The sequence below is a fragment of the Bos mutus genome, chromosome 7 (assembly GCF_027580195.1).
Source record: "Bos mutus isolate GX-2022 chromosome 7, NWIPB_WYAK_1.1, whole genome shotgun sequence".
In the NCBI taxonomy this organism is placed as follows: Eukaryota; Metazoa; Chordata; class Mammalia; order Artiodactyla; family Bovidae; genus Bos; species Bos mutus.
This window is the reverse complement of record NC_091623.1, coordinates 11,787,731-11,812,189: the sequence shown is the minus strand read 5'-3', so window position 1 is coordinate 11,812,189 and position 24,459 is coordinate 11,787,731. Positions and strand designations below refer to the sequence as shown.

At 44.6% G+C, this 24,459-nt stretch overlaps 2 protein-coding genes across 2 annotated transcripts in view; both read right to left on the bottom strand.

Moving 5' to 3' along the window:
* Nucleotides 1-768: 768 nt before the first annotated feature.
* Nucleotides 769-5,594, bottom strand: FBLL1 (fibrillarin like 1). Its single transcript, XM_070374771.1, has one exon. It carries the CDS (start codon nt 4,317-4,319, stop codon nt 3,327-3,329), a length of 993 nt encoding a protein of 330 aa, XP_070230872.1. The 5' UTR covers nt 4,320-5,594; the 3' UTR covers nt 769-3,326.
* An 11,649-nt stretch (nt 5,595-17,243) lies between these two features.
* The window catches only part of RARS1 (arginyl-tRNA synthetase 1), a 29,325-nt gene continuing 22,109 nt past the window's right edge, over nt 17,244-24,459 (bottom strand). The window contains exons 12-15 of the mRNA XM_005904535.3: nt 23,468-23,573; nt 18,661-18,833; nt 18,276-18,523; nt 17,244-17,462 (exon numbers count right to left, since the gene is read on the bottom strand). Coding sequence (XP_005904597.1) covers nt 17,353-17,462; nt 18,276-18,523; nt 18,661-18,833; nt 23,468-23,573 — 637 coding nt within the window. The 3' untranslated portion in view covers nt 17,244-17,352. The remainder of the gene's footprint in view (nt 17,463-18,275; nt 18,524-18,660; nt 18,834-23,467; nt 23,574-24,459) is intronic.

Below are 24,459 nucleotides of genomic sequence, written 5' to 3'. Positions count from 1 at the left end.
CCCCAAATTAAAACACTGAAGCCCTAACCCTCAAATGTGACTGTATTTGAAGATGGGGACTTTCTGGAGGTAATTAGCGTTGTAGGAGGTCATAAGGGTGGAGATGTAATTTGACAGGGCTGGAATGCTTCTCGAAGAGGAAGAGCCCAGAGATCCCCCCTCCTCCCCTATCTCTCTCATCTCCCTTGTGCACACACAGAAAAGACCACGTGAGGACCCAGGGAGAAGGCAGCCCTTGACAAGCCAAGGAGAGATGCTTCACCAGAAACCAACCCTGCTGGCACCTTGACCCTGGACTTCCAGCCTCCAGAACTGGGAGAAGGTACATGTCTATTGAAGCCATGCAGACCGTGGTATTTTGTTATACAGCCTCAACAGTCTAAGACACCTAAGCACCCCAAATTTAATGCCTTCTGGGGACCCAAGCAGGTCAGGTGCTACCTGTGTCCTGGAACCTCGCTGCCCATGGGAGTTACAGTCCCATACTTCCTTCCTGCCATTATCCTCCAAAATCAGGTTTCAGCTTCCCTCCCTACATTCCCTTAGTCCTTATTCCCATATTTCTCCTGGGATATACCATCTCATCCCATTGGCCCAAAGACCCATCCAGAGCTCAGAGACATTCTTTATGAGTTTATTTTTTTAAATGCCATTTCTCCACTGATGGTCCCACGTCAAGCAGCTTCATACATTAACTATAAATTGTCTGTGTATATGTGGGAATCCTCACACCAAGGAAAGAGGCCAAGGTTCCCCTGCCCTTTCCTCAGTCTGGAAGGACAGAAACCCTGTATGGAGGCTCCAAAAGCTCCTTGTTGAGGCTGAGCTGACTCTGAGGAAGGACCGGATCCCTTAAGATTCTGGAAGTAATCATCCTGTTTCCTGGGAGTCCATTATCAGCCTCAGGGTTTTTTCTCCCTTTTTAAAAATTTTTTGGCCACTCTACCCAGCATGTGAGGTTCCCTGACTAAGGACTGAACTTGTGCCCCCTGTAATGGAAGCATAGAGTCTTAACCCACTGGACCAGCAAGGAAGTCCTCTTTTTTTTTTCCCCGCTGTTTTTTTTCAGCCTCCAGGTTTCATCTCAGCCATGAATCCATTAGCTTAGGATTGGAGAAAGGGCTTTTGGAGTTAGACTCCTGTGGGTTTGGTTTCTGGCTGTGAGTCTTACTGGAGGATCTGAAGCGAGTCATGTCATCTCTCCGAACTTCAGTTTCCTCATCTGTTAAATAGAAATGATCCTGGCTTTTCATGGTTTTAATGAAGCGTTCACACTGTTTATGGAAATGCCTGGATTGGGGTCTTGCAGACATTTACTCTATTCACCCTCTTCTTCCTGAGTCAGTCTGGCCAACAAATCTGAACGGTAGCTCTCCCCCTGCATTGTAGCTCGTGTGTGTGTGTGTGTGTGAGTGAATGATAGGGAAGTGGAGAGGAGGAGCAGAAGGGTGGCCATTTAAAAATCTGATTTATCTTCTTCCTGTGTGAAGGAAGTGTATCCTCAGAAAACGCAGACCACCCATAGTCTCTGTACGAGCACACCTTTAGGAAGGTGGACCCGCTTTCCAAATGATGCGTTAGGGACCAGTCATTCCCGGATGAAATATCCAGGACTTTGGCAATTGGCAGTGGGGAGTTCTTGAATGGATGAGTGAACGAATAAATAAAAGCCCTTTTAAAAGCCTGATTTAGAACATTCACAGCTCTCCTGGGGTTGTTCACTCTCCTGCTCCCTTTGGGCTGGTGTGGAGAGCCAGAGTTGATGTACTGAACTTCAGGATCTGCAGGAACTGCCTCTCAGAGACAGATACTTTCTGAGAGTCATTTTCCTGGTATTTCTCAGGCCCTTGGTGATGCCACTTTGGAAGTGTTATGCCTTGCACTGGGAATACTGTGTTAGGTGGACTCACAGTCTACCTTCATACCCTGTATTACTATTTTGAAATCTAAGAAAAGGGGGAATTCTCTGGTGGTTCAGTGGTTAGGACTCCACACTCTCACTGCTGAGGGCCCAGGTTTAATCCCTAGCCACAGAACTAAGATTCCCACCAGCCATGTGGCATGGCCAGAAAAAGGTAAAGGGTGGCATCAGGAGGGACAGAAAGAACACAGAGGAGTCAAGAGAGCCCTAATCCATGTCTTTGTGTTAGGACTTGTACGGTCTCTTTAGCATGGGCCCTGTCGGGGAGAGGAAAGATCCTACTGGTGTACAAGAAATAGCAATGGATTATGAGCTCCAAAGACCGGCAATTGAGTTCCATCTGGCTGTGCAAATTTGAGCAACCAGTTTACCTTCAGAAGCTCTGTTGCCTCTTGTGTAAAAGGGTAATGGTAACAAAGCCATCCTGGGCTGGCGTTCTCACTGTACACACTGTGTGCTCAGTCACTCAGTTGTGTCCAACTCCTTGCCACCTCATGGACTGTAGTCTGCTAGGCTCCTCTGTCCATGAAATTTTCCAGGTAAGAATACTCATGTGGGTTGCTGTTCCCTTCTCCAGGGGATGGTCCTGACCCAGGGATTGAACCCAGGTCTCCTACACTGGCAGGCAGATTCTTTACCACTGAGCCACCTAAGAAGCCCCATTACACATACCAGCAAATGCAAAAGATCTTATTTGAAGAGGAAAGTTGTTTAGTTGCTTAGTCATATCCGACTCTTTTGTAACCCCATGGACTGTAGCCTACCAGACTCCTCTGTTCTTGGGATTTCCCAGGCAAGAATACCAAACTGGACGGCCATTTTCTTCTCCAGGGGATATTCCAGACTGAGGGACTGAACCCACGTCTCCTGCATTGGTAGGCGGATTCTTTAACAGTGAGCCACCAGGGAAGCCTGAAGAGAAAAGTATTGACTATTTATTATGATTAGAACTCTGGCTTGGAGTCAGACAGATGGGCTGTGTTAGTCCCAGTGCCACTCCCTGGAGTCAGGCTTGGTCACCTGATGTGTCAACGTGTAGGAAGTGCTCCAGCTGCCCCCCCACCCTCGCCTTCCAAAGATGATTTTATAAGCCCATTTCCCCAGCCCCTGTGATGAGGAAGTACATGTGAAGAGGGGCCCTGAACAGTCAGGATTTTGAGTGGCTGGAGTAAGCACAGTCCCCAAGTTGTTACTCCTTTATGGACCCCTTTCACCAGGTATCTTAGCTATTTTAGGGTTTGGTGGATTTGGAGATGTGGGGATAACTCAGTGTGGCCTCACTGATACACCTGGGTACTGTTTCTTTATGTCATTTAATAGAAAAACAGTGCACGAAGAAAACGAATGGTAACACGGAGCACAGTACAGTCTTGGGCACATTTCAGGGACAGCCCGAGCTGGGTGGCTACTTGCTGCTGCTCTTAGGAAGAGGCCGATAGACCCCGACCACCACAGCGTGGTCCCTTTCGTAGGGCTCCAGAGTCAGCTGCTCTTGAGGCTTTAAATTCTCCTGCTGCAGCTTCCTCACCTCAGAGGCAAACACCGCCTCGGCGGACGCAGTGGAGTCTATGCAATTGGCCTTGATGGAGATGAGGAAGTGGCCCCCGTTGCGCAGGAAGGTGTGGGCGTTCAGAGCCACGATGCGGGACTGGTCCGGCTGTGCCACGTCGGCGAAGATCACGTCCACCATGCCGATGAGCATGCGGTACTTGAGCGGGTGCCGTGCATCTTCGAGGACCGGGATGATGTTGGTTCGCTTCTTGGCCACGTTGACGAGATCCCGGCCAGCGCGGTGGGAGAACTCAACGGCGTAGACCAGGCCGTCCGGGCCGATGATGTCGGAGACGTGGGACACGGTGGTCCCCGAGGCGGCACCCAGATACAGCACTTTGGACTTGGGCTTGATGTGAATCTGGTCGACCCCGCCCAGGATGGCCGCGGCCAGTTTGGAGCGGAAGGGGTTCCACGTGCGGTATTCCAGCTTCTCGCCGCCCTCGGTCACCGTGACCCGCCGCTCGCCATACACCGACTGGCCCGGCACCATGTTCAGCGTGACCAGCGCGTCCTCCGCCCCGCGGTAGATGAAGACGCCCTCGTGCCGGTGCGGTTCCACCGACACCGTCAAAACACTCTTCCTGCGGCGGTTCTTGTTCTTGGCCACGCCGCGCAGCTGCCCGCCGCCTCCGCGGTCCCCCCGGCCGTCTCCTCCGGCGCCACCGCGCCCCCGGCCCCGGCCGCCACCGAAGCCGCGCGTCCGCGCCCCGAAGCCGCCCTTGCCTCCCGGGCCGCCGCCGTCGCTTCCTGCTCCCTTGCCCGCTCCGCCTCCGCGCCCTCCGCCCCAGCCGCCACCCCCACGGCCGCCAGACCCGCCACGACGCAAGCCCACCGCAGACTTCATGGTGCGCCCTGGGCGCTCCGGGACCGGGTCGGGGTGGGGGTGGCTGGCGGCGGTTGTCAGGGGTTACCGATGGCTTGCAGCTGTTCTCAGGGACGGCCAGTACCTGGGCGTGGTTGTCAGGGGTCACCTGTGGCAGAGATGTTTTCAGGGGTCACGGGAGGTTCCAGGAGGTGGTCCTGATGCCGGAGGAAGGTTAGCAGCAGCGGTTGCCTGCTGGCTTAGCCGCCGCAGGCTGCAGGGGCGAGGTGGGCGCGGGCGGTGGGGACCAGCTCTGCCGCAGTGCCCGCATCCCTGGAGCCGCCCTTTGACGCAGCGATGGGCGTCATTGCATCACACTCGCTATGGCGACCCGGTAGCCCCGAAAGCCCCTCTTCCCAGCCCTCTCCAGCTGCTTGCTCCCCTGTAGGCGTCCCTTTCTCTCTTCCCCAGCTCTGCTTTCTCAGGGACCCCTGGCAGTTCTCCAGGGGTGTAAGAAAGGGGAAATCTCCTTGGCAGGAGAGAGGGAGACAAACATCGGTTTCTGTCCCTACTCTGCCACTCGCTTCCTGTGTAGTCTCCGAAAGCTTTATCTGACCTTCTCTGAGCGTCTTATCTGAACTTGAGCAAGTGTCTTGACATCCCTGGGTCTCATTATTCCTTCTGTAAAGCAGAACCTACCTCAAAGGTTTGTTTTGAAGCACCGCATACCCTTGCCTCAGCTATGGTATGTGTTAAGTGCTCTATATAAGCACTAGCATTTTCTTAAAATCTTTTAAAAATTTACGATTTATTTTATTTTTGGCCGTGCTGGGTCTTCATTGCTTTGCTGCTTTGCGAGGGCTTTCTCTAGTTGCAGTGAGCAGTGGCTTCTCTTGTTGCTGAGCGCAGGCTGTAGACACTATGGGGGCATCAGTAGTTACTGCAGACCCGCTCTTAAGCGTGCGGCCTCAGTTGTGGCACGTGGGTATAGCTGCTCCCAGGTATGTGGAATCTTCCCCAATCAGGGATTGAACCTGAATCCCCTGCACTAGCAGACGAATTCCCATCCACTGTGTCACCAGGGAAGTCCAGCATTAGCATTTTTTTTTAAATAAAAACTTTTGGCCGCACCACACAGCTTGCAGGATCTCAGTTTCCTGACCGGGGAGGGCATCCAGGCCACTGCAGTGAAAGTGTGGCATCCTAAGCACTAGATTACCAGAGAACTCCCTGTTTAGTTTCTCAGTGTACTGGGTTTCCAAAAAGTTCATTTGGGTTTTTCAGTAAAGTAGAAAATCTGAATCCATTTTGTGGCCAACTCAGTATTTCTTTTGGTCAATTTTTAATTGAACTGTATTGCTGGTAGTGCTTTAGCGACCTAGACATGGCTCTGACCCTCTTTTACGAGGTTGATGGAAATGCTCCTTGTTACAGCTGTCAAATCCTTAAACAACATACCTATACTTCCACTTAGTTATTCCACTTGGAAGTTTTTATCCTAGAGGGATGATTCCAACAAGAAGTGATGTTAAGTAGAAGCAGAGGGGTGAGGCTGGTGATGGTGGTGTGATGATCATCATTGTCATGGAAGTGTTGGTGGAGGTGATGAAGCAGCCTAATCTGAGAGCTGCTTAGAAGATAGAATCCACAGGACTTTCTGCTAGAAAGGACATAGGAAGTCAAAAAGAGGACAATTCCAAGCCAGGGATTGCCAAAGGAATAGTGGCTCCCCTGGTGTGATTAATAGCCTGCAAGCTACAGCCCTGGTTTCTCTCTATTTAGCTCCGCTCTTTTCCATCAGCTGTGCTAAATCCTAAAACCTGTTCTGAGAATATAAGATAACAAGAAAGTATAGACTCTTCAGCATGAATGGGGACCCGTAGGCCAGAGTCCTAAATCCTTTAACACATTGTCCGGAATCACTTCAGTTGTGTCCACCTCTTTGCAACCCTATGAACTGTAGCCCTCCAGGCTCCTCTGCCCATGGGATTCCCAAGGCAACAGTACTGGAGTGGGTTGCCATGCCCTCCTCTAGGGATCTTCCCAACCCAGGGATCGAACCTGCGTCTTTAATGTCTCCTTCATTCGACAGCACCACCTGGGAAGCCCCTATAATACATCAACAAAAGCCAAAATCTCATGTTTATAGTTGAATTTTAGTCTGTACTAAAAAATCTGCTCTTTAAATGTGCAGCATCTTCCTGAGCATAAAAAAGAACCATTAGGCAGCACCACAGACAGCAAAACAGGTGTCAATGCAGAGGCATACTCTTTCTATCAGAACCATGGACAGCAACACCAATGGGACCAGTTAAGCTACTGGAGCTTGCATCAACTAGGAGCCATGGGAGATGGTGTAGGTAGGTGGTGTAAGCAACCAATGGACGTTTCTATGAGCGAGACTAAATGCTTGGTCCAGCTAGAGACAAATAGTTCCTGAAAATTAAGGCAAATGTCAGGCAGGGTGCATACAGCAAAGCTTTCGTTTCATCCTGGACCAGGAGTCTTCATGACTCAAATTCATGGATAGCAACATCAGGTCTGGTTTTCTCTTCTGGTCAAAATGCCTCCTGAATGTGGGCTAGAAGTCTGTGTGTTGAAACGTGGACAAGGTGTCAGAGAGTGCAATGTATGGTTCCTGAGGTGGATGGTTCACATAAAACACTCTCCTTAGAGGTTCCTACTCTTCTCACAAGGGGTGTTTGTCTGAATTGAATCTTCCTGCATCAGGAATCAAACCTAAGTCCGCTGCATGGGTAGCTGAGGTAGAGTCTCAACCACTGGGCCACCATGGGAAGTCCAGAAAGGAGTCATGATTGAGCAGATTAGCACAGTGCATGATCAGAGCTCAACTGTTCTGATTACCCTCTGAAGAACTGTACAGGTCATCCCAGAATTGTTCCAGCACAGGCTGGGAGGCTGGGGCAGTCACCCACCATTCTTCCTTCCCCCATTGTCAGGAGTTGTTTCTGAGGTATTAACTGTCTTATCCTTTGAGTTGTTCCTGTGCATGGCTCAGCAGATTCCCCTGATGCTTCACACAGCCCTCAGGTGGAGAAGCTGGCATTCAGAGGAGCTGCAACCATACTGGAAGCTGCTTACCACCCACAGCTGCAGGTGAGCTCCAAGGTGAGTCTAGGCAATATTAGGCATCAACAGTACCTGCTTCAGTTGGCCACTGCATCTCAAATACAGCCAGAAGTTTGTTGTGCAAACAGAACTTGGAAGAAACACAGGACTCATAAAGCTTATTATATCAGGAGATACTATACATGTCATACTATAAGTGTACTATCTGTAAAATAGGCATTCAAGTTAGCAACACGAAGCTCTCATCAACAAGCATTAATATTGTTCCCCTCTGGTGCACAATATGATGAAGGTCTGCAGTATAGACATCTGAACAGCTTATTCCTACTTGCCTGCATTTCATGTCCATTGAAGATCTATGGAAGGTTTGTTCTACAGTCACTTGCGAGGCTCAGCACCAACATCTTGTGTCTGTAACATGAGAAACAAGAGGGTTCCCATTGTTACCACACTACCATGAGGGAAGAAATGACATGGAGAGCTCACTTCCCTTCTTCTGTGTTGGGTCCTAGGGCTTCACACAGTCATTTCTTCCCACAGCCCATTGGCCAGGACTAATCACATGCCCTGTCTAACTGGTGGGTGGGGTCGTTGGTGAATGGGAAACCTTTTGGCCACAGGTGTCTACTGCAGAATGTCAGTCTGGCACACCTGGACCAATGTACCTACGAAACATCACAGACAAAATTTACCGCTCCGTGTGTATATCTATAAATGTATTCTTCAAGGCAGAATGTAATACCTTTTTACTAACACATGACTAAAACCCAAAGTAGTATTCAATTCCCAATCACATATCTAATATAGCATGTTAAGTGAAAAAGAGAACTGTCTCTTTTTTTAGTATCCGGGCCTTGGAGAATGGTCCAGTTCCCTTAGTTGGGATTCCATTGACGTTTGCTCACTACCTCCCTGGGTGAGGTGCTCACCTCTCACTCCGTTCCCCCTACAGAATTAGTGACTGACACTCGAGAAATTCTCAAAAAGCTTATTCAGTCTTATTCTAGAGAAGCATGTTTTCTCACAGTTCTGGAGGCTGGAACTTCAAGATGAGGGTGCCAGTGTGTTTGATGGTCGGTTTCTGGTCAACTACCAGAAAGAGAGCTGTCTCTTTCTGGCTTGTAAATGACCACCTTCTCACCGTGTCCCTAGCTGGTAGGGAGGCAAAATAAGCTCTCTGGCATCTCTTTTTTCTTTCAGTTTATTTTACTGAAGTGTAGTTGGTTTACAATGTTGTGTTGGTTTCTGCTATAACAGCAAAGTGACTCAGTTATACGTATATACATTCTTTTTCATAGTCTTTCCTATTATGGTATATCATAGGATATTAAATGTTGTTCCCTGTGCCATACAGTAGGAGCTTGTTGTTTATCCATCCTATATATAATAGTTTGCATCTTCTAATCCCAAACTCCCAATCCTTCCCTACCCCACCCCCACCCACCTTGGCAACCACAAGCCTGTTTGCTATGTCTGTGTGAGTGTTTCTGTTTTGTAGGCTCGTTTGTGTCATACATTAGATTCCACAGATAAGTGATGTCATATGGTGTTTGTCTTTCTCTTTCTGACTTATTTCACTTAGTACGATAACCTCTTAAATCCATCCGTGTTGCTGTAAGTGGCACTATTTCATTCTTTTCTATGGCTGAGTGGTATTCCATCACACATCTTTATCCATTCCTCTGTCAGTGGGCGTTTTGTTGCTTCCATGTCTTGGCTCTTATGAAAGGTGCTGCTGTGAACATAGGGATGCACGTATCTTTTCAATTACAGTGTTGTCTAGCTATAGGCCCAGGAGTGAGATTGCTGGATTATATGTCAACCAAGGGTTCCTTTGTTCTTTTAAAAAATTAACTTATTTGAATCAGGTTTTAGTTGCAGCACAGGGGATCGTTGCAGCACATGGACCCTCTATTTGTGGCTTGGAAGCTTAGTTGCTCTGCTGCATGTGGGCTCTTAGTTCCCCGAAACTGAAAAGTGAAAGTCGCTCAGTCGTGTCCAACTCTTTGTGACCCCTTGGACTATACAGTCCATGGAATTCTCTAGGCCAGAATATTGGAGTGGGTAGCCTTTCCCTTCTCCAGGGCATTTTCCCAACCCAGGGATTGAACCCAGGTCTCCCACATTGCAGGCAGGTTCTTTACCAGCTGAGCTACTGGGGAAGCCCAGGGATCAAATCCATGTCCCCTGCATTGCAAGGCAGACTCTCAACCACTGGATTACCAGGAAAGTCCCTCCAGAGAGTTCCTTTTTAGTGGCTGAATAATATTCTTCTGTGTAAGAGCTTCCTTTTTTAATATAGAATTTTATTTATTTATTTTTGGCTGTGCTGGGTCTTTGTTGCTGCATGGACTTTTCTCTAGAGAAAAGTGTCTGACTCTTTGCAACCCCATGGACTGCAGCACTCCAGGCCTCCCTGTCCCCCACCATCTCCCAGAGTTTGCCCAAGTTCATGTCCACTGCACCAGTAATGCCATCCGACCATCTTATCCTCTGTCAGCCTCTTCTCCTTCTGCCTTCAATCTTTCCCAGCATCAGGGTCTTTTTCAATGAAAGTGAAAAGTGAAGTGAAAGTAAAGTCGCTCAGTCGTGTCTGACTCTTTGCGACCCCATGGACTGTAGCCTACCAGGCTCCTCTGTCCATGGGATTTTCCAGGCAAGAGTACTGGAGTAGATTGCCATTTCCTTCTCCAGAAGATCTTCCCGACCCAGGGATCGAACCCAGGTCTCCCACATTGTAGACAGACGCTTTACCATCTGAACCACCAGCGAAGTCCCTATGAGTCAGCTATTTGCGTCAGGTGACCAAAGCATTGGACCTTCAGCCTCAGCATCAGTCCTTCCAATGAGTATTCAGGACTCATTTCCTTTAAGATTGACTGGTTTGATCTTGCTGTTCAAGCAACTCTAAGGAGTCTTCTCCAGCACCACAGTTTGTAAGCCTCAATTCTTCAGCTCTCTGCCTTCTTTATGATCCGGTTCTCACAACCGTGTGTGACTGCTGGAGAGACCATAGCCTTGACTATGTGGACCTTTGTCGGCAGAGTGGCTTTTTAACACACTGTCTAGGTTTGTCATAGTTTTTCTGCCAAGAAGTAATCGTCTTTTAATTTCAAGGCTGCTGTCACCATCTGCAGTGATTTTAGAGCCCACGAAGAGGAAATCTGTCACTGCTTCTACCTTTTCCCGTTCTATTTGCCATGAAGTAATGGGGCCGGATGCCATGATCATAGTTTTTTTAATATTTAGCTTTAAGCTGGCTTTTTCATCCTCCTCCTTCACCCTCATCAGGAGGTTCTTTAGTTCCTCTTCACTTTCTGCCATTAGAGTGATATCATCCACATGTCTGAGGTTGTTGATGTTTCTCCCGGCAATCTTGATTGCAGCTTATAACTCATCCGGCCTGGCATTTCGTGTGATGTGCTCTGTGTATAAGTTAAATAAACAGCCTTGTCATACTCCTTTCTCAGTTCTGAACCAGTCAATTGTTCCATACAGGGTTCTAACTGTTGCTTTTTGACCCACATATAGGAGACAGGTAAGATGGTCTGGTATTCCTGTCTCTTTACAAGTTTTCCACAGTTTGTTATGATCCACACAGTCAAAGGCTTTAGCATAGTTAATGAAACAGAGATAGATGTTTTTCTGGAATTCCCTTGCTTTCTCTGTTATCCAGTGAATGTTGGCAATTTGATCCCTGGTGCCTTTGCTTTTTCTAAACCCAGCTTGGACATCTGGAAGCTCTCAGTTCACGTAATGCTGAAGCCCAGCTTGAAGGATTTTGAGCAGAACCTTATTAGCTTGGGAGATGAGTGCAGTTATCTGGTGGTTTGAACATTCTTTAGTACTACCCTTCTTGGGAATTGGGATGAGGACTGACCTTTCCCAGTCCTGTGGCCACTGCTGGGTTTTCCAGATTTGCTGACTTATTGAGTGCAGCACGTTGATAGTCATCTTTTAGGATTTTAAATAGCGCTGCTGGAATCCCATGACTTCCACTAGCTTTATTGACAGCAGTGTTTCCTAAGGCTCACTTGACTTCACCCTCCAGAATGTCTGGCTCTGGGTGAGTGGCCACACCATCGTGGTTACCCGGGTCACTGCGATCTTTTTTGTATAGTTCTTCTGTATATTCTTTCCATCTCTTCTTGATCTCTTCTGCTTCTAATAGGTGTTTACTGTTTCTGTCCTTTTTGTGCCCATCTTTGGATGAAATTTTCCTTTGATATTTCCAATTTTCTTGAAGAGAAAGATACACCCAACTAAATGCAGAGTTCCAGAGAATAGCAAAGAGAGACAAGAAGGCCTTCTTCAATGAACAGTGCAATGCAATAGAGGCGAACTACAGAAAGGCAAAGACTAGAGAGCTCTTAAAGTGACCGTTACCACCACCTAAACTCAATACATTTTCATCACCCTATAAAGAAAGTATATATCCACTAAGCAGCCACTTCCCATTTTCCCTGTTTTTAGACCCTGGCAACCACTAATCTCCTTTCTGTCTCTGAATTTGCCTATTCTGGACATTTAATATAAATGTAGTCATACAATTTGTGTCTAGCTTCTTTCATTTAGATAATGTTTTCAAGGCTTCTCCATCTTGTGGCATGATCAGTATTCCCTTTTATGGCTAAATAATATTTCATTGTATAGATTACCACATTTTATTTATGTATTCATCAGTTGATAGACACTTGGGTGTTTCTACTTTTATCTATTGTGAGTATTAAATAGTGCTGCAGTGCTATGAACATGTATACAAGTTCTTGAGTGAGCATGTTTTCAGGTCTCTTGAATATATACCTAGGAGCATTATTATATGGTATTTCTGCGTTTAATTGTTTGAGTATAAGATGGTTAGGTAGCATCACTGACTCGATGGACATGAATCTGAGCAAACTCTGGGAGACAGTGGAGGACAGAGGAGCCTGGCATGCTACGGTCCATGAGGTCACAGAGTTGGACATGACCTAGTGATTGAACAACAAGAACAATCTAGTTATTCCAGCACCATTTATTGAAAAGATGTCTCTTCTCCATTGTATGGGCTTAGTACGCTTGTTGAAAATCAATTAACTGTAGAATATGGGTTTATTTCTGGACTCAGTTGGGTACCACTGATCTGTGTCTATCCTGAATGCCAGTCCCACGTTGTTTTGTTTACTGTTAATTTGTAGCAAGTTTTGAAATTGAAATTGGGCAGAGAAGGCAACAGCACCCCACTCCAGTACTCTTGCCTGGAAAATCCCATGGACGGAGGAGCCTGGTAGGCTGCAGTCCATAGGGTCGCGAAGAGTCGGACATGACTGAGCGACTTCACTTTCACTTTTCACCTTCATGCATTAGAGAAGGATATGGCACCCCACTCCAGTGTTCTTGCCTGGAGAATCCCAGGAACAGGGAAGCCTGGTGGGCTGCCATCTATGGGGTCACACAGAGTCAGACACGACTGAAGTGACTTAGCAGCTTGAAATTGGGAATTGTGAGTTCTCCAACTGTTCTTTTTCAAGCTTTTGTCTAATCAGGGTGTCTTTCAATTTCATATGAACTTTAGAATCAGCTTGTCAGATTCTCCAAGGAGTTAGCTAGGATTCTACTGATCATGAATAGGCTGAATCTGTAGATTAATTGGGGAAGTAATGCCATCTTAACAATAAGTCTTCCAAACCATGAACATGAAATATCATTCCATTTTTTAAACGTTTTAAAATTTTCTTTCCATGTTTTGTAGTTTAACAGCGTACAGGTCTTACACTCCCTTGGCTAAATGTATTCCTAATTATTTTATTTTTTTGATGCTATTGTAAATGGATTTCTTAATTTTTGTATTGTTTGTTGTAAGCAATACAACAAAAAAAATAGGAATACAACTAAGTTTTGTACTTTGACTTCGTGTCCTGCAACCTTGTTGCTTTTACAAGCTCTATTGGTTGTCTTTGTGTATATGTGTGTGTATTCTTCAGGGATTTTTAAAATATATAAAATCGTGTAATCTGTGAAAAGAGAATTTTACCTCTTCCTTTCGAATCTGAATGTCCTTTAGTTCTTTTTCTAGCCTAACTGCCCTGGCTAGAGCTTCAGACCAAAGCAGATTTCCCTGTCTTGTTCCCAATCTATTGATATACTCATGTGGGGTTCCCCCATACCCTCAATTGATTACTATGATGTATACTTTATTTTCAAATGTTGAACCATCCTTACATTCCTGGATAGTCTCATTTGCTCATGATAAATTTTCTAATTTTTCCTAGTTCCTCCTTATAGTTTCTAGTTCCTTTTTACAGTAATCTTCCAGAGAATAGCAAGGAGAGATCAGAAAGCCTTCTTAAGTGATCCATGCAAAGAACTACAGGGAAATAATAGAATGGGAAAGACTAGAGATCTCTTCAAGAAAATTGGAGATACCAAGGGAACATTTCACGTGAATTTCTTCCAATAGCCTTTCTTAATTCCTTCTGTATTTTCATTATCCTCCTTTTGAACTCAGTGTCTATTAAGCTTAAGAGGTCTGTTTCATTGTTCTTTCAGGGAAGTTCTCCTGATCTTTTATATTTGGGAAAGGTTCCTCTGCGTTTTCATTTTACTTATATTTCTCTTGCACTATCAGTTTAGGAAAAACAGTTATCTACTGTGGTCTTGGAGGTCTGTGTTTATGTGGGGACATCCCTGTGTAGCCTGCGTAGGTTTAATCTTTTGGGTGTGAGGGCTGTTTTGGTATGGATGGCTGCCACCTCTTAGTGTGGGCCAGCTGTTAATCCCCTTGACGGGAGGTGTGACTGTGTTGTGGTGAGCAGACCCTGCCCTGGTTGTGGAGCGGGGCCTTCTCTTTGCCCTGTAGTTGTCACTACCCGGCTAGGGGCAGGGTCTGCTCTTTAGTTGTTGGGGCAGACGTTCCCGATAGGCTTCTGAGCTGTGGTGTGGGGTAGACCGGACATTCCCACTGGGAGGGAGCCGCTGAGTATCCCTCTGCTGGAGCTGTTCCCTGGGGAGTGTGCTCTGTTGTGCCACCTTTCCCCCACAAAGTTCACTGTCGAGGGCACTGACCTCAGCTGTGGGTGTGTCAGCAATCAGCCCTGGTGTCTCTCAGTCTGCCAGGACTGCAGAAGTCCCACACCTGGAGCTGACGTGGGAGCGCACAGCTTAGATCCTGGCCTGGCCCAGCCCCCTCGTGCAGGCACCCGCAAAGCCCACAGCTTTGGGACACCCACTCTGTTCGGATGTCTCTCAGGCTATCTGTGTCCAGCTGTGCTTTCCACCCCCCTCTGCACGTGGGCAACCCACTGGCGTCTGCTCCCGAGGTGGGACCTGCAAGCCTGCCCAGGCGGGGCACACGCTCCCGGAGCCCAAGGCGCAGGGGGCTGACGTGTGGATGAAAAGGCTGTAATGGGCCCCTTAACACTGGAGCTTCACTTCTGTGGCGGCCAGGCTTGCACCCCTGGTTGCTTAGCTGTACCATACTCCAGTCCCTTCAGGGTGTCTCCAAGCAGCCAGCACCAGCCCTCTCCGCAGGCCTGTCCTCTCAACCCTGTTTCCCAGCCCGTGCCTTTACCCACAGATGCACATCAGGCTGGGCTCACAGGGCGGTGGCATGGACCACCTGTCTGTCCTGCCTGCCTTGAACTACCAGGCCCTCCTGTGAGCCACTGAAGCTCCTTCTCTGTCCAAGCTCTCTCCCCACAGGTGAGCGGTCTTCCTAGGGTGTGGGAACTTTTCCTTTCTTCAGCTCCCTCCCACCCCTTCTTCCTGCCCAGTTATGTGGAGATCTTTCTCATCCTTTCAGGTGTTTGAGGACTTCCATTGGTGTCCAGTAGGTGTTAAGAATCCATTTGTAAATGTATTTTCGATGTATTTGTGGGAGGAGAGTTCCATGTCCTACTACTCTGCCATCTTGATCGGAGCCCCTCATTTGCTCATACCATATACTTCTTTTAAAATTGTTCAATTTGATTTCTAGTACTTTTGAGGTTTTCATTTGTATTCACAAGGGGTATCGATCTGTGGTTCTCTTCTCTTGCTGTGTTTCTGGCTTCGATATCAGGGTGCATGCATGTGTGCTAAGTTGCTTCAGTCAGGTCCGGCTCTGCAACCTTATGGACTGTAGCCCACCAGGCTCCTCTGTCCTTGGGGTCTTCAGGCAAGTATACTGGAGTGGGTTGCTGTGCCCTCCTCCAGGGGATCTTCCTGACCCAGAGATTGAACCCAAGTCTCTGAATCTCCTGCACTGGCAGGCAAGTTCTTTACTAGTGCCACCGGGGAAGCCCTTGATACTGAGTGGTAGAATCTGCCTGCCAATGCAGGAGACCCAGGTTTGATTCCTAGGTCGAGAGAATTCCCTGAAGGAAAAGGCAACCCAGTCCAGAATTTTTGCCTGGGAAATCCCATGGGGTCACAATCAGACACAACATCACAGTAATACTGGGCTTCTGACCTTATAGAACGTGTTAGGTAACGATTCTTCTTTATTTTTTGGAAGAGTTTGAGAGCTGATGTTAATTCTTTTTATCAGAGAAGTCACCCAACCCTGGAATTTTACTGGAATTTTTTTTGGTAATAATTGATTCAACCTCTTCACTTGTTTTAGGTCTATTAAGATTTTCTATTTCTTCTTCAATCAGCTTTGGTATTTTGTGTTTCCAGATTTTTAAAATTTCACCTATGCTGTCTATAATTTTTTTGGCATGCAGCTGGACTATGTACAGTTATAACACATTTTATAATGTAAGGTTGGTAGTGACAGCCCCACTTTCATTTCTGATTTTAGTGATTTCAGCTTTTTCTTACCAGGCTAGTGATAAACGTTTGTCAGTTCTGCTGATCTTTAGAACCAGATTTTCTTTCGATTCTCTTGTTTTCCTATTCTCTACTTCATTCCTCTCCAGTCTGGTCTTTATTATTTCCTTCCTTCGGTCTTCAAAATGTTAACTAATTAGGAAAATGCAAACCACAACTGTGATACCACCTCACACCTAACAGGATGGCTACTATCAGAAAGTGTTGACAAAAATAGAAAAATTGGAACCCTCGTGCACTGTTGGTGGGAATGTAAAACGGTAGAGCTTCTGTGGGAAATGTGGCAGTTCCTAGAAAAAATAATTACTGTGATTTGTTTCTTGTTGCTTTCAAAGTTTTCAATTTGTCTCTCTAGATTGTGTTTTAAAAAGGCTTTGTTTTTATCCTACTTGGAGTTTACTACGCTTCTTCTATATGTACATTAAAAATTTTCATCAAATTAGAGAAATTTTTAACCATTATTTCTTCAAATATTTTATGCTTCTTTCTCTCCTCTCACCTGGGACTCCTGTTATACATATGTTGGTACTGCTGGTGTTGTCCTAAAGGTCATCTTAGTCTCTTTTCATTCTTTAAAAATTTCATTCTAAGCACTGATGTAATTCTTTCTGACTGATTCATTTAAATTTGGCCTCTCTTCAAGTTCCTTTTTCTATCTGCTCAAATCTGCTGTTGGACCCCTCTAGCAAATCTTTAATTTCAGTTACACTTTTCACCTCTAGAACTTCTACTTGGTTTCTTCGTAATTTGTCTTATTGCTATTTTCTATTTGGTTAGATATTTATTCCCAAGGTATCCTTTATGCTGTGGATACGGGCTCTGTACAGACCAGTTTGTAAATGGTAGCTATGGTCATAATTCATTCATATCTAAGGCTCCTCTGACCATGGAGACCCTTGGAAGCAGCACAGTGTAGTAACATTCATGTATATTAAACACGTGTTTCTCCAGAATAAATGGCAGTGAAGGTTGTGTTCTTGGGGACTACATTAGGGGTCAATAAATGGGATTCCTTATCTAATTAAAGTTAGTGAAAGTACTTTTCAGAAGTTTAGTTGTGAGAGACAAAGAACCACAAGTTCTAGAGAGAGTTGATAAATTCCTTTTACTTGTTTTTGTATCCACATGATTGTAAAAAAGCAAACAATGCTAATGGCCACTTTGGTGAAAACACAGTGTTCAAACCTTAGGAGGATTACATTCTTTGGACAGGTTTTATTCCCAGAATATCAAACCCCTTAGCCATGACAGCAGCAACTGCTTCACACAGCAGCATACGCCACATGTTCACCTTCAGGACTTCTCCTGAGAATACAAAGAGAGTAATTACTTTTTCTACAAATCACTGTTAAAGAATCTATGCTAGTTCTGGACTTTATTGAGAAGTAAATAGCCTAACGTATGTTTTGGGGGCTTTAACTAGAATCATCTTTACTTAAACTGTAAAGAGAGAATCTAAGAAATAAATAAATCTAAGAAATAAATTTCTGTTTAAGAAATCTGTTTTTAACTGATAAAATTACAGTCTAATAGTGCAGGCTTTGTATCTTTTTCTTTTTTTTAATTCTGTTCTAGGCTTCATGGTCTGAATTAACTTTAAACACCATAATGATTTTTTTTTCCTAATGAAATTTTAAGTTCTCAACCATGACTCTCAGAAACGTCTACTTGCTGTATTATTATTAATCATTAGTTCAGTCTATTTCATTAACTATATAACACAATAGAGCAAAAAGCCTAAAAGAGGTATTATTTTTTTCGTCCAAGGGTAGTTTTCATTATTAAGAACCCAGAGACCGACTCTGTGACTATCAGTCACACTGCTTTTGTTGGAAATGTCCTATTCCTAGTGACCTTCCAATTGTTTCTTTGGAGTTTTATGGCTCCAGCCCATGCGCCTGAGGGTGGGGAAACGAGTCTGTTTAAGAATTCCATTTATGGTTGTATTAGAGCCAGTGCAATTCTGTCTGTTGTATATGATACGGGTTACTGTGTAACTAGGGGGAAACTGGGTGTGGGGGGTTTCCATAAATAAATTGAAAATTACCCACATCCAACTCAAATGAATGCCTCTGTTGGTGCCCAATCCCCAATATGACTACTGGATGAGCCACTTACCACTCTGCCGATCTTTCTCCACACAATAGCAGCTGTCATAGAATTCTGTGAAAGTAGTTGCCAGCTCATAGATATAATCACACAGAGTGTGGAGAAGTAAGTCATCTAGAATCTTCTGCAGAACCTCAGGGAACCGCAAAATGCACCTGCCTAGTTTCCATTCCTTCTCATGGTCCAAAATGATTTCGGTCTCGTGAGCAGCTTTCCGGAGCATCTCTTCATCAATATTGGCCAGACGTGCAATCGACCTGAAAAATCAGGTAACGGCCATCATTCCCCTTTGTTAAGTATATTCTTCTCCGTTGAAAACAGGTAATAAAGAATGCCTGATCCAAAGCAGAAATCATCATTTGACTCAAAATTAAAAATGCTGCATCCCAATTACCTGATTCTAGTGAAGGCGTACAACAAGTAAGCCGCTGTGTTTCCTCTGTCATCCAGCATTTTGTCAAAGGAGAAGATGTAGTCATTCAGCCGGTTATGGGAAAGATCAGCATATTTGATACAGCCATAAGCAACAGAGGTCTGAGCAGCCTTCAATTCCTCTGTGGTTAAGACCTTTTGGAAAAACAAAAAATACTTCCTAAGTTACCAATCCTTGTTTTGTTGCACCATCTCACAGACAAAAGATGGTGGTAAGGAGCATCTAGGGCTTCCCAGTTGGCACTATTAGTAAAGAACCCGCATACCAACACAGGAGATCTAAGAGACACAGGTTCGCCCCCTGGGCCAGGAAGATCCCCTGGAGAAGGGACTGACTACCCACTCCAGTACTCTTGCCTGGAGAATCCCGTGGACAGAGGAGCCTGGCAGGCTACAGTCCATGGGGTCACACAGAGTTGGACATGACTGAAGCGACAGAACAGCACACAAAGCACGAGGAGCATCTGATGGTCTTTAACAGTAAACTGCAATGAATATCAACACTGAGGTAGGAAAACAGACCAATCTACAAGGAGGGAATAAGGAAAATAAAACTCATCGGCTCTGCATAACAAAGAATGCGTCCATGAGAAACCCGAGTTATAAATTATGAAATGTCAGCTTGAATACTCTTTCTCCAGTGTATTCAGTAGATATGAAACGAAAGCACCAATTATTAGTTTTTATCTGCTTCATTCCATAGAATATTCTGATATAGGTTATAGGAAACAAAATTAGGGTCAGGTAATTAACTGGAATAAAAACAGGGTGTCAAGAACTGGAAAAGAAAACACTGTCTTGGTAAATTTGGTCATATTCTGAAACATTATTAGGTCAAGTAAGTATATGAGGATTTCTGGTCTGGGTCATGATGCAGTAGCTTGAAGCAGACTAACCCCTTCCACCAGAATCAACTACTTAAAAGCTGAATAAATTATATGAAGCAACTGTTTCAAGTCTCCAGAGAGCATCAACACAAGGACATCATTAAGACAACTAGCTGGTGTGCTGTCGGCCAGAAAACTTAACTAGGAAGATGACATTATCTAGAACTATTACAACTTTTCACCCACCAGTCAGATGAAATGACTAAAAACCAAGGAGGTGAGGTAGGGGGAGGGGGAACAAGACAATACAAACAACCGAAACACAGCAACAGCAACTTTAAAGACTGCAACTGGAGCTTCCCTGGTGGTTCAGCGGTTAAGAATCTGCCTGCTAATGCAGGGGACACGAGTTCGACCCCTGGTCCGGGAAGATCCCACATGCTGCGCAGCAACTACTGAAGCCCATGCTCCCTAGAGCCTATGCTCCATTACAAGAGAAACCACAGCAACGAGAAGCCCACGCACCACAATGAAGACCCAGCACAGCCAAAAATAAAATAAATAGATCAGATCAGTCGCTCAGTCATGTCCGACTCTTTGCGACCCCATGGATCGCAGCATGCCAGGCCTCCCTGTCCATCACCAACTCCCAGAGTTCACTCAGACTCATGTCCATCGAGTCAGTGATGCCATCCAGCCATCTCATCCTCTGTCATCCCCTTCTCCTCTTGCCCCCAATCCCTCCCAGCATCAGAGTCTTTTCCAATGAGTCAACTCTTCGCATGAGGTGGCCAAAAAATTGGAGTTTCAGCCTCAGCATAAGTCCTTCCAATGAACACCCAGGACTGGTCTCCTTTAGAATGGACTGGCTGGATCTCCTTGCAGTCCAAGGGACTCTCAACAGTCTTCTCCAATACCACAGTTCAAAAGCATCAATTCTTCGGCGCTCAGCCTTCTTCACAGTCCAACTCTCACATCCATACATGACCACAGGAAAGACCATAGCCTTGACTAGACAAACGTTTGTTGGCAGAGTAATGCCTCTGCTTTTGAATATGCTATCTAGGTTGGTCATAACTTTCCTTCCAAGGAGTAAACGCCTTTTAATTTCATGGCTGCAGTCACCATCTGCAGTGATTTTGGAGCCCAGAAAAATAAAGTCTGACACTGATACACCTTTTAAAAGTCTGGAATCATTTAAAGAATACTTATTAATTACAAAGAGGATAAACAGTAACTTCACAATGGAGAAAACTGATAGTATCACCGTAACAAAAGTGAGCAAAATTAATGTTAACAATCATGAGACACAGCAACATCGTGTGCCTCCTGAAATACTGAAGTGAGAAGGAAACTTATCTTCCTAAGACGGTATAACTTGAATTTAATCATGAAGAAATACCAGATAAACCCAGCTGCAGGACATTCCACAGAAAACCTGACAATAAGTGTCAAGATGATGAAAGAGAAAGAGCAAGGAACTGCCCAGATTAAAAAAGATTAAGACAACATGAAGACTAAATGCAACATGTGATCCTGGACTAGAAAAAGACAAATGGCAAAATCTGACTAAGGTCTGCAGATTAGTGAACTGTACTGTAGCAATGTTAATTTCTTGGTTTTGAAATCATACTTCATCTATAGGATGTTAATATTTGGGGAGGCTGATATGGGAATACTTTGTACTATTTTATAATTTTTTTTGTCTGAAATTATTTCAAAATGGAAAACTATGATTAAGGTATTTAGAATATCCAAAATAAAGCATATAGAGGAGAAAAATAGGAAAAAAAAAAAAAAGTGAAAAAACACTCTGGGACACAGTCAAAAGTTCTAACATAATATATGTACTTGGATTCCACAACAGAATGGGGCAAAGATGCAATGTTTGAAGAGATATGGCTGAGAATTTTCCTAAACTGATGAGGAACCCAACGCTCAGAAAAGTCAGCAACTTCAAGCAAGATAAATACAAAGGAAAGAAGGAAATACTCTACTTCCCTCTCCAAACTGCACCTAGGCAATTAGAAACTGCAAGGAGGAATAAAGTTCACAGGAAAGTGTAAATATGTGGATAAATATAAATGGATGGTCTAAAACAAACACTACGCAAAAGACTTGAACATATTATTCACAAAAGATACCCTGATGATCAAAAAGCAACAGTTAACGTTAGTTACTCATCAGAGAAATGCAAATTTTAACTTGTGAGATGCTAATACATATTCACCAGAAAAGCTATTAAAGTAAGACTCACAAAACCAGTTATGTGGCAAGATACAGGGCAACTGGAACAATCGTACTAGTGATGGGAGTATATAACGCTTGTAACTCTCTCCTTGGCAATTTTTAAAACAGTTAAATGTAAGCCCACCCTACAACCCAGAAATGCCATTCCTAGATATACATCTAAGAGAAAAGTGCATGTACCCAAAAGGTGGCTTGAACAGAAATGCTGAAATTATTAACAGCTTCTTATTCGTTAACAGTCAACAAACAGAAACAACCCTAATGTCCTTCAACAGAAGAAACACATTAATACTATTATCTAGCAGTAAAAAGAACTACTGATATACCTGGAAAACAGAACATACTTTATGCTTTCATTTAAACTCCTCAAATAAACAAAAATGATCTATGGTGATAGGAAACTTTCTGGGGTGACAGAGATATAACTTGATTGGTTGATGTTAGCATGGTCACAACTGAGCAACTTCACTTTCACGCACTGGAGAAGGAAATGGCAACCCACCCCAGTGTTCTTGCCTGGAGAATCCCAGGGACAGAGGAGCCTGGTGGGCTGCCGTCTATGGGGCTGCACAGAGTCGGACACGACTGACGCGACTTAGCAGCAGCAGCAGTGTGTATATATGTGTGTATAAAAATTCATCAAGCTTTACATTTACTCTATGTAGATTAAAAATAGTAGCTGAAATGGCCAAATAGTTAAAGCAGTTTTTGTTACTATGCAGACTAAACAAACTGATTAGTGACTGAATTTTCCACTTTTCATCTGACTGCCACTTATACCTAGGCCAGGACTAAAAGGCAAAACCATTCTGGAGATACCAACTGGGTACACTTGACAACCACCAACTGGAAACAATAAAAAACAATTTCATGTTTCACTTTGCAAACAATGGAAATGGAACAGGTGGGGAGAATGTTCCCTTAGAGCCTGCCTTCATGCTCTCTGGATTATTAGTGATCTACCCAAACCAACCAGAGTATGTCCTCGAAGACCCCTTTTTTGTTTGGCTCATTCATGTCTACATTTAATCCTATTCTGTGTCTCTTTCTATAATTTTACTCTTCTGTTTACAGTAGTTATGTTCATTCCATTTGACTGCTGGAATGTAAAAGACCTAAGATCCTTTGACTCAATCTCTGACCTCTATTTTATAGTAAAAAAAAAAATTTTTTCCCTACTTTGATGCAGTTCATCCAAATTTCACACAAATCCAACCACAGTCCTTTCTAAGGGTGCTATGAAAGGCCATCACGTCGCCTACTCTGTGGGCTCAAGGGAAGCCTCGTGTGGTCGGTGTTACTGCTAATGATGACTCTTCACACGCTCCCAGGGAAAGGAGCTCAGCAGATGTACACTCTAATGTAGGCTATTCACTCAAACCGCCTCAGTCTTCAGTATTCTCCTGTCATTGCTTCAAAGCAGTGACAGGTGAACTGCCAAGCAGCAGCAGAGAGTCTATGCCACGTTAACAAAGGAAGAAAAGGCCATGGTCTTTTGTAATAGCTACGAACTACATTTTCACAATAAACACTCAGCAATTCATGAAACTAACTGTGCAATAACCTGAGATATAAGCCTGTCAGAAGTTGACTGACTGCTTATAAACCTTCCCAGTTCTCTCAATAAAAACAAAAATGAAAAACCACAACAAAATGCATGCTACACAATATACAAGTCAGTCTTTGGATTACCTTGTCTCTTTCTTTTTCCTTCAATTTGTCCATGGAGCGTTTTAGTCCTTCTTCCAGGAGGTCAATGAGGCGCACTGTTTCACCCGATCGTGTTTTAAACTTCTTCCTAATAAAATTTAAATGTCCCGATTAAACACATTTTGAAGCAGACCTTCCAACTTAGAAATCTTTGAAAGTTAAGGTTTGACATCACCTTATTCAGTTGACAACTAGGGTGGTTGACAAAAGAAAAGTAGACACTCCCAAGTGTCTCTCATCTATAACCCTCTACTCCAAGCATTCTATGCTTTAGGCTCCTAGTAGCATTCTCTACATATCCATTTTTAATACAGTCCCTAAAAGGAAAAGAAAGAAGGCATCTGTTCATTTGTTCATTTTCCTGAACATGAGGTTTGGGTTAGTTGTTTTGCCTTCTTAGAGAATTATTTAATACTTTTGCTTCTAGAATTTCTTGGGAGGAAATTCTTAACTGGAATCTCACTTGCATTTTCCTGACTAGTAATTCCACCTTTATAGTGGTAGCCAACCAGAGAAGGCAATGGCACCCCACTCCAGTACTCTTGCCTGGAAAACCCCATGGATGGAGGAACCTGGTAGGCTGCAGTCCATGGGGTTGCTAAGAGTCGGACACGACTGAGCGACTTCCCTTTCATTTTTCACTTTCATGCACTGGAGAAGGAAATGGCAACCCACTCCAGTGTTCTTGCTTGGAGAATCCCAGGGACAGGGGAGCCTGGTGGGCTGCTGTCAATGGGGTCGCACAGAGTCGGACACGACTGAAGTGACTTAGCAGCTTAGCAGCAACCCTAAGAACGTATCAAAATCAGCCTGAGAACTTTTAAAACTGGATGTCAGGGCCCTACTCATACCCACTGAAATCAGAATCTTTGTGGATGGGGCAAAAGTACAGATAAGCACTGCCCTGGGCAACTGCACTGTTAAAAAGCATCTCATGAAAATTGAATTTTACCTATTAAATAAGTTTGCAAGAT

Coding starts and splice junctions, on each gene's coding strand:
- FBLL1 (XM_070374771.1), bottom strand. CDS start 4,319: ATGAAGTCTGCGGTGGGCTTGCGTCGTGGCGGGTCTGGCGGCCGTGGG.